Source organism: Corvus kubaryi, unplaced genomic scaffold (genome assembly GCF_017639235.1).
Source record: "Corvus kubaryi isolate FWS band 111438036 unplaced genomic scaffold, C.kubaryi_AGA036_p1.0 65309, whole genome shotgun sequence".
Lineage (NCBI taxonomy): Eukaryota > Metazoa > Chordata > Aves > Passeriformes > Corvidae > Corvus > Corvus kubaryi.
The window spans coordinates 46008-61152 of NW_024581912.1; the positions used below are offsets into that span (position 1 = coordinate 46008).

The window sequence follows — 15145 nt, forward strand, 5'->3', positions numbered from 1 at the left end:
TCTGTCTTCAAACATCAAGGTGATACCTTTACCTTAACACATGAGGGGAAGTGACCCACTTCTAGGAGGGAGACACGAATAGTTATTGCTGTGTGATGCAGGATGTAAAGGGGAGCACATTCTGGAAAGAGGCGTTAAACCCGACTCTTGTGCCTCCATTCTCCCTACTGTAAATCTGCATCAGGTAGTAAAAGGCAGTAATGAATGCTTCTCTTGCAGTGGGCTGGGATCTGAAATCTCTCCTCAGCCCATTGTGCTTCCCAGCAGAGGTTTTTAGCCATGGGTCCTGATTTTTCACTTGTGGGATATATCTCTATTGAGGAACAGGATTCTCCTTGAAGAGAGAGGCAGTGCTCTCCTTGCTATTTTCTCTGCATGGGAAGTTTGTAGCTTTGCTGTACCGCTGTAGCTGCACTCCTTCTTTCAAAAGGCACATGATCACTGCCTGGATAGATTTGAAAATGGGGGTAATCTTTGCAGTATGTTTGGTCCTTCCTCTACTGAGTTGAAGCCTTTTTTGATGGGGAGGGATTTTCATAGGATCTTTATTACAGAAAGCTCAAGTTCTACCTGGATCCATTTCTATGGCCGTATTGAGAGGTTTCCTGCCTCTCGACACTGAGGTTTTCCAAAACAAAAGCAAAGGGAGTTGGTATGTCTCCTCACTGCCCATGTTTTGTTTGGTTCCTTTGCAGAAGGAGAAGAAGAGCGGGCTGTTGAAACTTCTAGCAGGAGCATCAACAAAAAAGAAGTCACGCTCCCCACCATCTGTGTCCCCCACACATGACCCCCAGACAGCCATTGAAGGAGTTCTGCAAGGGGCAGTGGGGCCTGAGCTGTCCTCCCTCTCCAGTCACGGCAGAGCTGGCTCATGCCCTATCGAGAGTGAAATGCAAGGAGCCATGGGGCTGGAGCCTCTGCACAGGAAAACAGGCTCCTTGGATTTGAATTTTTCCATCCCTTCACCTGCCAGGCCACCCCTCTCTTCCATGGCAGCTATTCGGCCAGAGCCCAAGCCTTTGCCCCGGGAAAGGTAAGCTGTTTTTCTCCTGAGGTTGTCTGCATGCACAGGGAGCATTTGGAGGAGGGATGAAAGTTTAACTTGCTCAAGGGTTGTTGCAGTTTTGAGGTTCTATGGATTGACTGTAGGTGGCTCAGCTGTCTTTTAGGAAGACAGGGCTTACATGCCCTGTCCCATTGAAAATCAGTTGATACACCATGCAGGTTTAAAGAAGTGTTTAAGAGCACCTGTCCATGACACTGTAGAGCCCTGGTCTAAATGTGGAGGACAGCAGTGCTTTCTCAGCCCAAATGGTGTAAATGCTGTTGGCAAATGCCACATTCTAAATGGGATTCCTGTATTTTCGCTTAAGGACTTGATATAGTATGTCTCATCTGGACATGTCCTGTTCTGCAATACCAAAGACTGTTTAAAATTCTTCTTGTTTAGAATACTTACAGATATGGCCATCTTCAGTGACCTGTTACCAAAAATTTAGCTCATTTCTAGAGAGGGATGTGCTGGTGATTCTGGAGTTCATTTCAGCAGCCTGCTCTGCACCTTGGTACCTTGGAGTAACTGACTTTGCAAACCTGAAAAGAAAAGAATAGGAACACCAAAACACAAAAGCAGGTGGAGAGAGAGGTAACTGACCAGAAAAGAGGTAGGGGGGTGCAGAAAAGAGACAATTCAAATCCACGTGCAGAGTCACACTGGGCTCAGATAAATGTTTTCTACAAGACTGCCGTTTGAGAACTGGGAAGGGAATAGATAATACACAGCTACAGTGCTGTTGAAATACTTTACATTCAAAAGGTGATTGAGGAAAACATGTTTTTCACAAAAGCATTGAAGAATTTTCAAAGAGCCGTTCAGGGAACACTCTTGAGTTGGTATTTAAAGCAATTTTGAAATAACATTAAAATCACAGAGTTTGGAAAGAAACTAGTTTTGTCTGAGTGTATGAAAGAGACTGAAGGAAATGGACTGGGCAAGCCACCTGACCCTGAATCCAGTTGGGATCATGAAGTAGATGATGCATAATAAGGGAGATTACAGGACAATCCATAACTTATACAGTGTTTTCCTGAATGAAGGCTGGAATTTGGTTGAGAAGCTGACAGCGACACCATAATACATTTAAACTTTCCTAAGGCTTCTGGTTTGTTACCATAAAACCTCTTGCTGAGCAAACTACACAACCAACCCAGCAGATACTAAGTGGATTGAAAATTAATTCACTGGCATCAAATCTAATTCTACATCAGAAATCACTAGAAAATGGTTATTAATGTATGTAGTGTAGCCCAACAAGAGTGGGGTCCTGAACCTGCACTGTCAACATAAAACCTTTCCTGTTGCAGAATGAGGAGTGAAGTGGGATGTGGGTGATGGGTAGGGCAGGTCTGTTGCTGCAGAACTAATTCAATCACTAATTCTGGTGATGTGAATGCAGAGTAACAGTATATTTCAGAAGAGGATAATCTGATGCAAAGTGGACTCAGAGAACCATCATAAGAAAAATGGAAGATTTTAAACTATATACTTGCAATGAGAGACACAGTGAGCTCTGGCAGACCTGGTAAAGAGTGTAGGAATGGCATGGTAACAGTCTGTAGGAGACTGCAGTCAGGACAGACATGGGAATATTTTTACACTAGATTTGGCCTTTTTTCCAAAAGAGATGCTTTTGTTCAGGTGCAGCTGTTAGACTTGAAGCAGAAATAAATACAGGCAAGTCCTTCAGCATCGTAATGAAGGCAGTGAGAGCAGACTACCGCAGTAGTCTCTTGCCCTTAAAATCCATGAAAAAGCAATTTAGTAAAAGGAGTGAAAAACCAATCCCTATTTAGGCACACTTAATTTGGTCTACATCAGTTCAGATTAATGCTATAAGAAAAGTTAAATCAATATAAACCAGATTTAGCACCAGTGTAACTACATCAGTGGGCTGCTGCACCTTTAGTTAAATGTAACCGTGAAAAGAAGCCGGGGAGTACAGCCTCTGATGTCTCCAGAGCTGGGTGTTAATACACTGCTCTCAAAGCTTTACTATAGAGAACTCTAGACACATTATTTAATATGCCAGGGCTAGTCCCATACCCTACAAATTTCTCAGTCCACCTGAGGGTGGTCCAGGTAGGGAAACATTTAACTGACAACTATTTTAAGTGGCAGAATAGAACCAGAGAGACAAAGGTTACCTGCATTCTCTTAGCTGTGCTGGATTCAGGAGCAAATAGATTTAGAGTGCTAAAACTGAGTAAATACTTCCAGCTGCAGTATATGGTGATAAGGAACTTACTCTGATTTTACGTATTTTGATTCCTGAGTCTTATATCTGAAAATAAGCTATAATTGAAGTAACCATAATTATACACAGCAGGCAAGATTCTTTAATTGATTTATGAATTAACTTCCATATCATTGGTGTATCTGCATTCCTTAACTGATCATATGGGTTTTTTCATGTCCATAATGGGAAATATTAATTACCTTCATGCACTAGGAAGGATAATGCTTAGTCCTGGAATAATCTGAGCAGATACATTAAACACTTGTCTGCTAGAAATTCATCCCACATCCATCTGTGCTCATTAAATCATCAAATTTCTCAGAAGTACCAAATTATATTTTTTTTAAAACAAATTATGGTTTTCAAACCACTTGTTCTTTTCACATCTGGCAATGGAGCAACTTGCATTCAACGTCACTCAGCTCCATATTTTGCTTGTTTGCATTTTGATGCATTTCATCCGCACAGTAGGAGCAATTCTCTGAGAAAGAAAAGGGAGGAGAGGGAAAAAAAGGTTAGATAAACAGATTCAGATGCTGGATGAAATTTTAAAAAGCTGCAAAGCATTTCAGTACACTTAGCTGTACTTGGCTTTCTGTCTCCCAACGCCCATCTGTGCACATAGAAACAGAGCACTGAAAGGTTGGAAGAAGTAGCACATTCCTTAATATTTACGGCATTCAAAATGAGGCTCATGCAGGCAGCAGAGCACCGCTACTTTTCCTATAGAGGTTGGCTTGCAGCTCCAGCACTCGCCACATCCAGGTTACTGATCAAACCCAGTGCACCAAGAGGTGCATTAAAGGGCTCTGATTGCTTGCAGCTCACTCACTGTTTAAGGGATGAATTGCCTATTCTGCTGCCTGAGAGTGCAGACCTTTCTGGGTGTTGCAGCCAGTAGGCAGAAAGGTGAAGCAAGCAAGCTTCACCCTCTTGGAGGTGCTATTAATGATTATAGTCTGTCTTCTTTTTTTTTTTTTTTTGTACATAGAGAGGAAAACAATTTTATTCTTCTTGATATTCCAAAGCCTGGCTATAGATGACTGGATTAGGAAGGAAATTACTCCTAGCTCTCCTGTCATTTAGCCTTCATATTTGTCTGGTTTGCTGGGATAGTCAGAGCCCATCTCTGCCTTCTGGGTGTAGTTCCCACTATCAGTTTATAAAACCACATTCCTTCAGCTGCTCTCTGCCATAAAGCATCCAGCAGTCCAAGCAGCAGGGCAGAGAAATTTCCCAGGTGGTGTCCTTGTCACTTCATGTGGCAGTGATTGACTGCCAAGTGAATACCCTGTCAGGCTGTGTGTGCCCCACACACTCTTTTCCACCTACTGCTCCATCCAGTTTCTGCTGGTGCGAGAAACGGGACCAGTACAGGGACACACTGTGGTGAGGCAGGCACTGTGCCAGAGCCTTGCCCACATCCCACTGACGGTGTCAGCTCACAGGAGGGGTGTGCTGTGTGCCTGGCAGCACCAAAACAAAATACTTTCCTTGCCACCCCCTTCAAGAAAATGTGACTGTACGTTAAGCAAAACAGGAGAGTTGAGTGTGCATGTGTGTGTGCATGAGTCATGTTCCCCTCGCTGCCTGGCACTGTTCCCAGAGGCAAACCTGAGTAAAACATGTCACGCGTTGTTGACTCTTTTATAGTAACTGGCACTAACTCTGCCATGTTACATTGTGATAAAGCAGCTGTGGCCAGACTTACTGTCACGACTGGCATATCTGTACTGTGTTTCTATGGTTTTTGTGCAGCCTTCAACCAAGTCATAGCCACAACAGTGCTGCAGAATAAGATAGGAACAGTAAGTTTGACCCTTAAAATAGATCCTTCCATGTTTCCATGTATCTTTCTACAAATCACTGCCACATTAGAGATTGAGATCCCAATTCAAGGAAGCATTCAAGCATGTGCTTAACACCCATTGACTTCAATTTGCTGTGCTCGTATGTCTTCTTTGCCAAAAAAGAAAGCAGAAGAAGGGTTCTTTTCATTCCTGGAAAGTGATACTAGAGAAATGACCCAAGGAGTAATTTCTGACTGAACAGTGACATGCATGCACATGGTTAAATGCTTCTCTGAGTAGGGATGCCTGCCTTAGGACTGGGAAACTAGAATCAACCATCTCAGAAATTGAATCCTGAGATATTTCCAGCAGAAAGGTAAAAGACCCAACTGAGACTTGTTCTTCAAAGGCTGCTGATTCAGACACCCTACTATGGAGAAGCAGATTTTGGCTTGTAGTGTGCAGAGGTACTTTGCAGGTTCTGCAATTTACCAGTGAAAGGATGAAAAAACACAGCTCCACTGGTAAACAAGAGCAATGGCCAGCTGGGCTAGATGCTCCATTGGCACTGATTATCCATTCCCTCCAAAACTATTTGTGTACCCCTAACGCGTAAGAGACCTGTTGGAGTCACAGGACTGGATTCACGCATCTATAGTGCACAATACTTTGAGAAACAGAACTTGCAGTAAGCATCCAAATTCAAGCACTGTAAATGGGATCACATTGGAGGTTAGCCCTGAAGACCTAATTTGCCTTACTGCACATTTTCTTAAGTTGCTCTAGTTCCATCAGTGTCCTGGATACACATATTTACTCAATGAGTGGTTTGGGGTTTTTTTTACAGTGTCCAGGCCTGAGTTCAGCCCTTAATTACTGATCAGTTCTGATCAATACTGTTCAGTGCCTGCCTGCACACTGACAGAGGGCCTGTATGAGTCATTTAGACCAGACAAGACTCCTACGCAGCCAGTGTGCATGAGATGAGTCTCTTTCTCTGTGGAAAGTGTGGCACGAGGCTTTGCAGCTGGAGGAGTAAGAGAAGCCACTTTCTCCACATCTGCACTACTCAGTGAATTTCATCATGGTCACTTGCTAGAGATATTCCAACCTCTGCAAAAGGTGGGGTGGGTCCCATGTCAGAACCTTGACTCACATCCAGAGTAGCATCTTGTGCACTAAATGAAGCAGGCATCCTATGGGAAAAATAGTATGCAGTCATATAATGGAAGATTATATTGCAAGGCAGCAGAAGTAAAGTCATGGGCAGTTTTATTTGCCTGTTTCTTCATCTCAGATGCATGAGTGTGAAACACTCGGGTTATTTCAAGGTTGTAGATGTCTTTATGTATCTACACACATGATATTTTTAATCATTTTGCTTCTTTAAAAGAAACAAAACCAGAACTCAAATCATGTGACATTTGTTTGAGGTTAGGAGTCTTATTTGCACCTTCCAGATTTCAGTAGGAGTAGCAAATGAAGGGCTGGGTGGGAGAGGTGTTTCTTTTGACTGTGAAAACAAGTGCTATGAAGACAGGGGACAGTGGGATTGCAAGGTCTTCGCTGGCAGCAGAGGATGGACCTATTCCCAGCTCAGTGAGGTAATTGCTGCCAGGGTGCCCATCCCACCCTCAGCCCCAGTGCCAGCCCCTACTGATGCAGTCTCCTATTTCTTGGGATGCCATGTCCCTGCCCCAGGCTCCCTCCCACCAAGGCTTTTTGCTCTCCCAGACTCAGCTCAGCAGAGCTTCCCCCCTCAGCAGCCATACCCACACTTTCTATCAGGGCTTCCAGTTTTCATCACAGTCACACAGTCGCATTTCTTCTTCTGCTCCTAGTTTTTCTCCCATCCACCTCCCTCTTCCTCCACCTCGTCCCTTTCTCTACCCCACTCTCCAGCTCCTTGGGGTTTCCCTGTCTGGGCAAAACCCATCCCCTGTCCTTGCTGATACTACTTGCAGCCTCTCTTCATGTATTATCTCTTGGGCACCAGAGACCCTTCCCAGGCCACTGCGCATCCTGGACAGTGGCCTCCAGGGATGAAGTGCTCAATCCAAGGATGCCATGGCAGCCAGCCCTGAGCATGTCCAACATCAAGTCTGTCCCGTAAGAGAAAAACAAAAGAGGGGCCCAGTGCTAAGAAAGGAAGAGAAATGCAACCTCTGAGGTCCCACACAGCTAGGACAGCTTGGAGCATGAATCAGCAGAGATTTTACTTTCAGTGCTCATACAAGCCTAAACATGTGCCATTTTGGGGTGGTTTGAATGCATTTAACCTGGCTGAGAGTGGGTGATTTTCTGAAGGAACACTATCCCTGACAGACCAGTGAGACCACAGGATAAGTCTTTGCTCCCAAGTATGGGACCTGAGAGCAGTTTGTGGAAGTGCTCATATGGGTCCTGCTCATGCTGCAAAACCCCTCATGTTATTCTTGGAAGTGATGAGGCTACTGGGCTGTATGTTGGACCCTTGGCCTGATACAGCCAACTACTGTGGAGAATTTGGGCCAAAATGATTAACATTTGGCAGAATTGTAACTATATAAGGCAGATTTACACCACTTACAACAGAAAATACCAAATATTATTAATAGTAGTCAGAGGTGGTTGCCACATTTGTCATCATAATTGTTGCCCAGCTAATTAGCATTTTGGTAATTTAGAGGTGTAATGTGGCACAGACAAAATTGAGAAGACTGAGATCCATCTAAAATGCCAAGCGACAGTTTGGTATAAGAAAACCTACAATTTTATAGCATATTCTTGAAAAGGGGACAGAAAGGGAAATAAAAATGGGAGCTATAAATAGAAGTATCCCGGACTGCCTTTTTCAGAGTGAGGGAGGATGTCTGGGAGAAGAGACCTTTTCTGCCAAAAAAATATGGCTAATAGCTGTCCTTGCAATTCCGTTCCGGAGGATAAGCGAGGCTGAGGTGCCACCTGGAGGTGCGGAGGGGCGGCACAGCTCCCTGTGCCAGCACACTGCCCGCTTGCTGCCCCTGCAGCCCCCACCGGGCTGCCTCTCCCAGGCCCTGCTTCAAACCTCTCGTGGGGAAAGGCATCGCATCTTTTTCCATCTCTCACAGAGGAGCTCTTAACTGATTTGCAAGGTCTTTCGGAGCTGTTATTTTGTTGTTCTATCAAAAACCTCATCGGTGCTATCTTGTGAGGTACTGTAGTTAATTAAATTTAAACCGTAGCATTTAGGGTTTCCTGAATGGGAAAAAGTGCCTCATTTTGTAATGCAGTGACTGAGATTTATTTTTCTAAATTGCTAAGAAGATGCTGTGTAGAACCCCTTTTATGATGGTGGATGCATTCCTGTTGAGTGTGGTCACCTGCCTCCTCATGTGAACCATTTAGGGACTAGCAGCTCATCACTCTGAGGACGCAGTTTGGCTTTAAAAGGAAGGCTCTGTGCTTTTGGTATGACACGAGGTGCTGCCAGTCCCAGCTGGGTCTTTAGAGTGACCCTGCTCAAGACACCACCTTTTTCTGAGTTTCTGTTTCCTGACCTGCCAAAATGGTCTGTGAGTACCTCCACAGCACTCAACTCATACTGAGGTCCAACCTTTTTTCTTTCTCAAGGCCTCTCGAGTTCCTGATGCAGAGCTCCGATGTGCTGTGATTGTGCATAAGAGTAGTGAGATCTGAAACTTGGCATCATCCTAGCTGAAATTGTTCCACTCTGATAATTTAATTAATCAACACTGCAGCAGAGTGTTTGAAATAATGTGTGCATTCATTTGCATAATGAGTGTAATTGGCAAAGCTTCATAATATAAGTGTAGCAGTTCCACAGATGATAGCTTGATAGACCATTTTCCTGCAGCCAGCCAGCAGCACACGTTTCAACCCCTGTTATTTGCTTTTCCACAGAGGAGGGAAGTGACAACTAGATTTATTAACCAAGGTACAGAGAGGATCTGCAAATTTTTGATGGCACTTGAACATATATATTTTCCACGACCGTGTTGCTGTGTCAAGATAAAAAGGCCATAGTCAGGTGTTAGAACAGAGCCCCTGCTCCAAAGGGAGTTTAATGCTTTTCCAAGTAATGGGTTGTTTGGCTGTAGAGATGTCCAGACATAGCATCAAAGCTGATATTTCCAGTGTCAGGTCAAAGTGGAGTGCCGAGTTTCAGAACTGCAGTCACTAGGCACCTGAGCAAAGTCTGCAAGGAAAATGGGTGACTGCTACTGGAGAGCCCCTTGCTTTGGTACTGTCTCACTGGGGATGGCCTCAGGGAGTGGTCCACAGCCTCCAGGGTATGCCAAAGTCCCCAGGGGCAGGATATTATGTTAAATAAATACTCACCTTGTTACAGACAGGACTCAGGCATTGGTGGCCAGGCAGCAGTTGTGGATATATTAATTCTCAGGAGATGGGCTTTAGGTAATCAATTGGCAACTTTTAACTATCTTACTATATTCATTACTTTGCAATTAGCAAGACAGTTATTGACTGTTAACCAAATGCCAGATGAGTGCAAAAGTGCTGAAGGTAAAAAACAATCGTGCAGTAGAAATATATTCCCTGCTCTGCACACAAGTGCGTTGATATAAAATGGCCCAGTCTGTGCTCTCTCAGAAGGATGCCTGCTGATAAGCTCTGAGTGCAGAATAGCTGTATCAGGCTCATACACATCATTACTTCATTGAAATGAAGTGACACTTGAAAACTAAGTTCCCAGAGAGCCCTGTGAATGGTTCAGGACTGGGGCTCCCCACTGGTTTGGAGAGTGCTTTGAAAGTCACTTGATATCTTTCCATTTTAGCTTCCCTTCCAGGTTTGAGGGACCCAAAGTACATTCTCAGGAAACATTATACGAAGAAAAATGTGAACTGCTTTAGCTAACATCTGCTGGTGTCACAGGCAGTGGGAGCACTGCAAACCCCATTTTTCATCATGAGTGGACAAGGGAAGAGAGCGTATCATATATCTGGACTTCTGTAAGGTCTTTGACATGGTCCCTCACAACATCTCTCTCTAAATTGGAGAAGGATGGATTTCGTGGGTGGACTATTTGGACAATAAGGAATTGGTTGAATGGTTGCATCCAGAGGGTAGTGGTCAATGGCTCAATGTCTCAGTGGACATCAGTGACAAGTGGTGTCCCTCAGGTGTCCACACTGGGACCAGTACTGTTCAATATCTTCATCAATGAGATAGATGGGTAGGTGGCACCCTCAAGAAGTTTGCATATGACACCCAGCTGACTTATGCCGTTGACACACAGGCTCTGAGCAACATGCTTGAGTTGAAAATGTCCCTGTCCCTGGCAGAGGGGTTGAACTAGATTACCATTAAAGTCCCTTCCAGCCCAAACTGCTCTATCATTGTATGATGCTATGATGTTCAGATGGAGCAGATGCAGAGCTGAATAAGACATGTTGCAGCAGAGATGTAGGATAGGATAAAGCAGCCAAGTCCTGGCACAGGCTCAGCACACAGCTGGGAGCAGGGACACCATGAGTGGTCCATCCATTTGACAACACACTCCTGCTTTCATGGACTGGCTCCAGAGTACGTCCTGGTCAATTCTCCAGCCAAGCTGTCCAGAAATTTCCACCTTACTCAGTTGTAGTAGAAAATGTAGCTGCATTGCATACAACTGTGTGTGAAAATGTAACTTACTGATATTTCCAAAAGTTTTTTTCCCCAAGATCTCTGGTACTGGTGCCCCGCAGCTCCCATCGAGTGCAGACTAACCAAGTCTTTGCACTTCTTTCTCCAAAGGTACCGCGTTGTGGTCCCATACCCCCCGCAGAGCGAGGCGGAGATCGAACTGAAGGAAGGTGACATTGTGTTTGTGCACAAGAAGCGGGAGGACGGCTGGTACAAAGGGACATTGCAGAGGAACGGCAGGACGGGCCTCTTCCCAGGGAGCTTTGTCGAGAGCTTCTGAGGACGAATCGCCGCTCTCTCAACTGAGGAGCTTTCAGGGGAAACCACATAGCACAAGAAGAGACAGCAAAGAGAAACTGGACTGATAACCACTGCCATTTTTATTTCCAAAGACTTCCCCCAGGCCCTTCAGTCTGCAGCTCTGGAGACATAGTGCCCCGCTGTGCTCCCGAGACCGTGTGCAGTGCATACAGTGGTATGTTGAAGTAGTGCCTTCCACCTGGAATCACAGACTGAAAGGATGCCCATCTGGACTGTAGTAACCGAAACTCTGGCTGTTAACCTTTTGTGTAAATTATAGAGAAGATATCTTTAAAAAAAATTAAGAGGAAAGCTGTTATATTGCTGTAACTTATTTGTCAGAGCTGCAGTGTTCTTATTACTGGCCTATGCAAGATGGATTTGAGAGTTCAAGGAGGTGTGCTAGGAAGCTCTTAAACTGGGATTTTGTTTTTACCAAGGGAAGAAGAGGGGAGGGTGGAGAAAACCTCAGCTAAAGACCAGTGCATCATTGTGCAAGTAAGAATGAGGAGTCCAAAATGTTAATGTCATGCTTTCTATATACCTCAAAGATATGCTGCGCAGGTTTGTCAGTGAGTGTGTTAGTACTCAGAGTCCCACACCACCCCGTGTCCTGGCACTGCTGCCAGGGAGGTCCTGGAGGAAGTACGGCTCCACCATTAAACTGTGGTTATTTGAGCAGAATCCCTTTTGCCTGTCTTCTGCCCGTATTATATGCAGCATGGATTTTTTGTCCTTCGGTATCACTTTCCATTGCTTTTTTGTACAACGTACCTTTTTACTGTAAGAATTGCTCTACTTTATATATATTCCTACTAGATCAGACATTTCCTCTTTTTCATACATCTGGTGCTATTTTTAATCGTTAAAGATTTGGTTAAACAGAGAGGCTGCAACAAGATTTGCATTCAACATACAAAATTAGAAACGTACCTGAAGATTGAGATCAGACTGCTTGTTCTTGCTTCATAGAGGAAAAGAGAAAAAGCTGCATGGTCACCGATAAATACACCTGAGGGAGCTGCCTGTGCAACACACACATGCTTGCTCTCTCCTGCACATTTAGAGTGGCTGAAGATCCATGCTGAAGCACAGCGTTCTGTCTGGAGAGTGATAATGACTCCAGAATTGGAAGTAATTCCCAGAGGAGTCATTTTAATTGACTTTTTCATGGCAATAAGAAGAACACTGCAGGTTCTATCACACACAGGGACCATGGAGTTTTCCTCTGTCATTGCATGACGGAGATGAGAGCTGGTCTGCGACAGCAGTAATTAGTGTTATGGAAATGTGATTTCTTACTGTAGAAATGTACAGTTCTGGAGACTGTTGGATTTCTTAACATCGTCAAGCTACAATACAAACTGTATCAGGCAATATAAGCTTCCATCTACCAGGGACTTAAAGGTGCAATAAATGTGAGTTTAGCCAGTTATTTGTATGAAAAAGAATGAGAAAAAAAAGTCCTAATGCAATTGTTGAGAGTATTTAAAAAGATGTCGGCTCTTGAGGAGTGAATCGTGTTGAAAGGCTTTTCATAGCTGTATCCATACCTTGCCTCTGACAGCAGCTGGCTGTTTGCCAAAGCCCACATGTGGTGGGTGTTTGAAAGCGTGTCGGAGGCACTGTAACCTGGAGATGATCTTATTAAAACGAAGAGGCCCGGTGGGTGAACATCAGCACTGCGTTACCAGTATTTCATATGCGAAGGTGTAAGTTTTGTTTTCATTCAAGCCGTGTGTACTAGTACATATCAAAACCCATGTAAGTGAGCATTCCTATTTAAGTTCAGCTCTGTGACTTTGTAAAATAAGTTCTTCTTGCTGTCACATGTTAACAAACCAATTCCAGAAACACAGTTCATGGCCAAGTATAGCACTTTCAAACCAGGAGGCATCACTTTCAGGGTGTTTCTTTTTATACTTGATGTTGCCGCATTTGTTGATATTCCAGATTGTAATGAGTCAGTCACTAAAAATTTAGTTACTGTTGAGAGGAAATTGCCTTTTTATAACCAATAAGAGACCGAAAAAACGTCTTCTGGAAAGACTTGCTTGAGATTAGAGCCATATCTGTTCCACTTATTTGGTCCAGGTCAGAACTGGTGTCACTGCACCTCAAACAGTAAACTGCACAGTTAGGCAGTCAGCAATGCCAAAATGTGTGTTATTGATTCCAATTAAACTTCTGGGTTAGATCTGTCAGAGATGAGATTTTTTCTGACAACTTACAGTGGTTAAAACGCTCTTAAAATTCTGTTCCATGGTGTATTTACTACAGTCAGAAAAACGAAACAGGATGACAGCTTGCATGCTGCCTATTCTATTTAGCCAGATCTAAAATGGTTCCAGATTTCCACCTTTTTATGCTTAACTCTAAGAGGACAAAAGTTGGTGTGTGAGAGTATCAAGGAAAATGTCCAGATGTCATATCATTAAATCAGTGCTTTAAAATATATTTTGCAAGGAGGATGATGGTTTTTTAAATGGTCAACAACCCTTCCAGTCATACCTTCTGCTAGGAAAAATATGGGGGGGAGGGGGTGGGGAGGTGTTCTATTTTGATAGCAGCTGTTTCTGGGCCCTCTTTATTGCTTATCATCACAGTTTGGGTTACTGAGTAATCTTCTTGGACAAATCACTTCCATGCCAGGAGCACAAGTATTAAGGTGAACTTGATACAGCCCAGTGATACAAAAACATGACCCAGTGCCAGTCAGAAAGTCCTGGACTGAGAGAGGTTCGACTCATACTGTGGTCTAGTTTTTACCTGTCATGCCAGGAAAAGGGGGAGGAGAGGGCATCTCCATCTCCTGCAACAGGGCGGGGAAAAGATTCCTTCTGGTGGCCTCAGTTTGTAAAATGCCAGGTTTGTTCTTCTAGAAATGGGTTCAAGTAATTGAACAATTCCTTTGAACTTTGCACAGCTCAGAAAATGTTTTTGTTATACATTAATGTTAACGTGGTTTAGGAAATGTTGGCAGATATGAGTACAAATGAACTACAATGACTGTGTTTCTGATTCTTTAAATAAAATAAGTATTAAGGCAACATGACTGAGGTTTCTCTCTCTATTAGACAACGAGGTGAACAAGCAGCATAAGTGGCTCTGAGGTTTGCAAAGAAAATAGGGAAGACTCCTCTGCAAACCCTGTAGTTAGTTATTCCCACATAAATAAAAACCTGTTAGGGGTAAGAGATGTCTGAACAGGAGTCAGAATCTTTGATTCTTCTTTTGGCACATCTGGGATTTCTTCAAAATCTTGAGAAGTTAACAACTTACCTGTGGAGAAGAGGTGCATAGGTCCAGAGAAAGGGAGTGGGGACAGGCCAGGAAGAGGGAGCAAGGTGGCAAGGGTAAGGCTGTGGCAGAGAGGCTAGGAGGGGATGTGGAAGCAGAAAATTTGCAAGGAAAAGAGCAGCCTCTAATAGTGTTAATGGGCTTCAGGGGTGCTCTGAGGTCACAGGGTTGAGCAGGTTTGTAGGCAGAGGAAGAACCCTTTCCTCCTGCCCTGGGTAGGCTTGGGTGTGGTGCCAGCAGGGTCCATGTGTCCTCCAGGCAATGCACAGCCAAGGAACTGGGAGACAGGAAGGAGCAGGTTGTACCCTGGGCAACTGAATGCCCCTTAACTCAGGTGAGGGGTGTGAGCTCATTTTTGGACAAGGCCTGAGATTCCCATTCAGCAGCACAGTGCAGAGCATCTGGAGAAGGAACGTGAGTCCATGAGTGAGTCTGGTTGTGTTTGCCTTGATTTGGCTGGGAGGCACCTCTGGGAGAGGCTCCCATGGGTGGTGATTCTTTGCACAGTTGGGAGCACATAGGGCAGGGAGGAGCGAGGCACAGCTAACGCACCAGGTCATCTGCATGGCAGGTGACATGAGTCTCTCTTTGCCACAGCTGGATCCTGACTCAAAATTCTGAAACATGGGAACAACTAGAATTTAAATGTGGGCAGGCAACAACTCTCCCTTGGCTAGGCCTTGCTGGCTGCCCTGCCTGGCAAGAAGTGTGGTGCCAAACGCTGCACAGAGGAGCCTGCCAGCTACTTCCAAGCTGGTCTGGAGTGCCAGTCGCCTCCACACTTTGCCAGGTCCTGTTCCTCTGGCATTTCTCAGTCCCCTGCTGCCA

The 15145-nt window shown here is 44.4% G+C and overlaps 1 protein-coding gene across 1 annotated transcript in view; it reads left to right on the plus strand.

Annotated features, from left to right (window-relative positions):
- The window catches only part of LOC121673277 (E3 ubiquitin-protein ligase SH3RF3-like), a 53877-nt gene extending 39805 nt beyond the window's left edge, over positions 1–14072 (plus strand). The window contains exons 7-8 of the mRNA XM_042046461.1: positions 696–1033; positions 10829–14072. Of these exons, the coding sequence (XP_041902395.1) occupies positions 696–1033; positions 10829–10997 (507 nt within the window). The 3' untranslated portion in view covers positions 10998–14072. The remainder of the gene's footprint in view (positions 1–695; positions 1034–10828) is intronic.
- The last annotated feature ends 1073 nt before the right edge of the window (positions 14073–15145 follow it).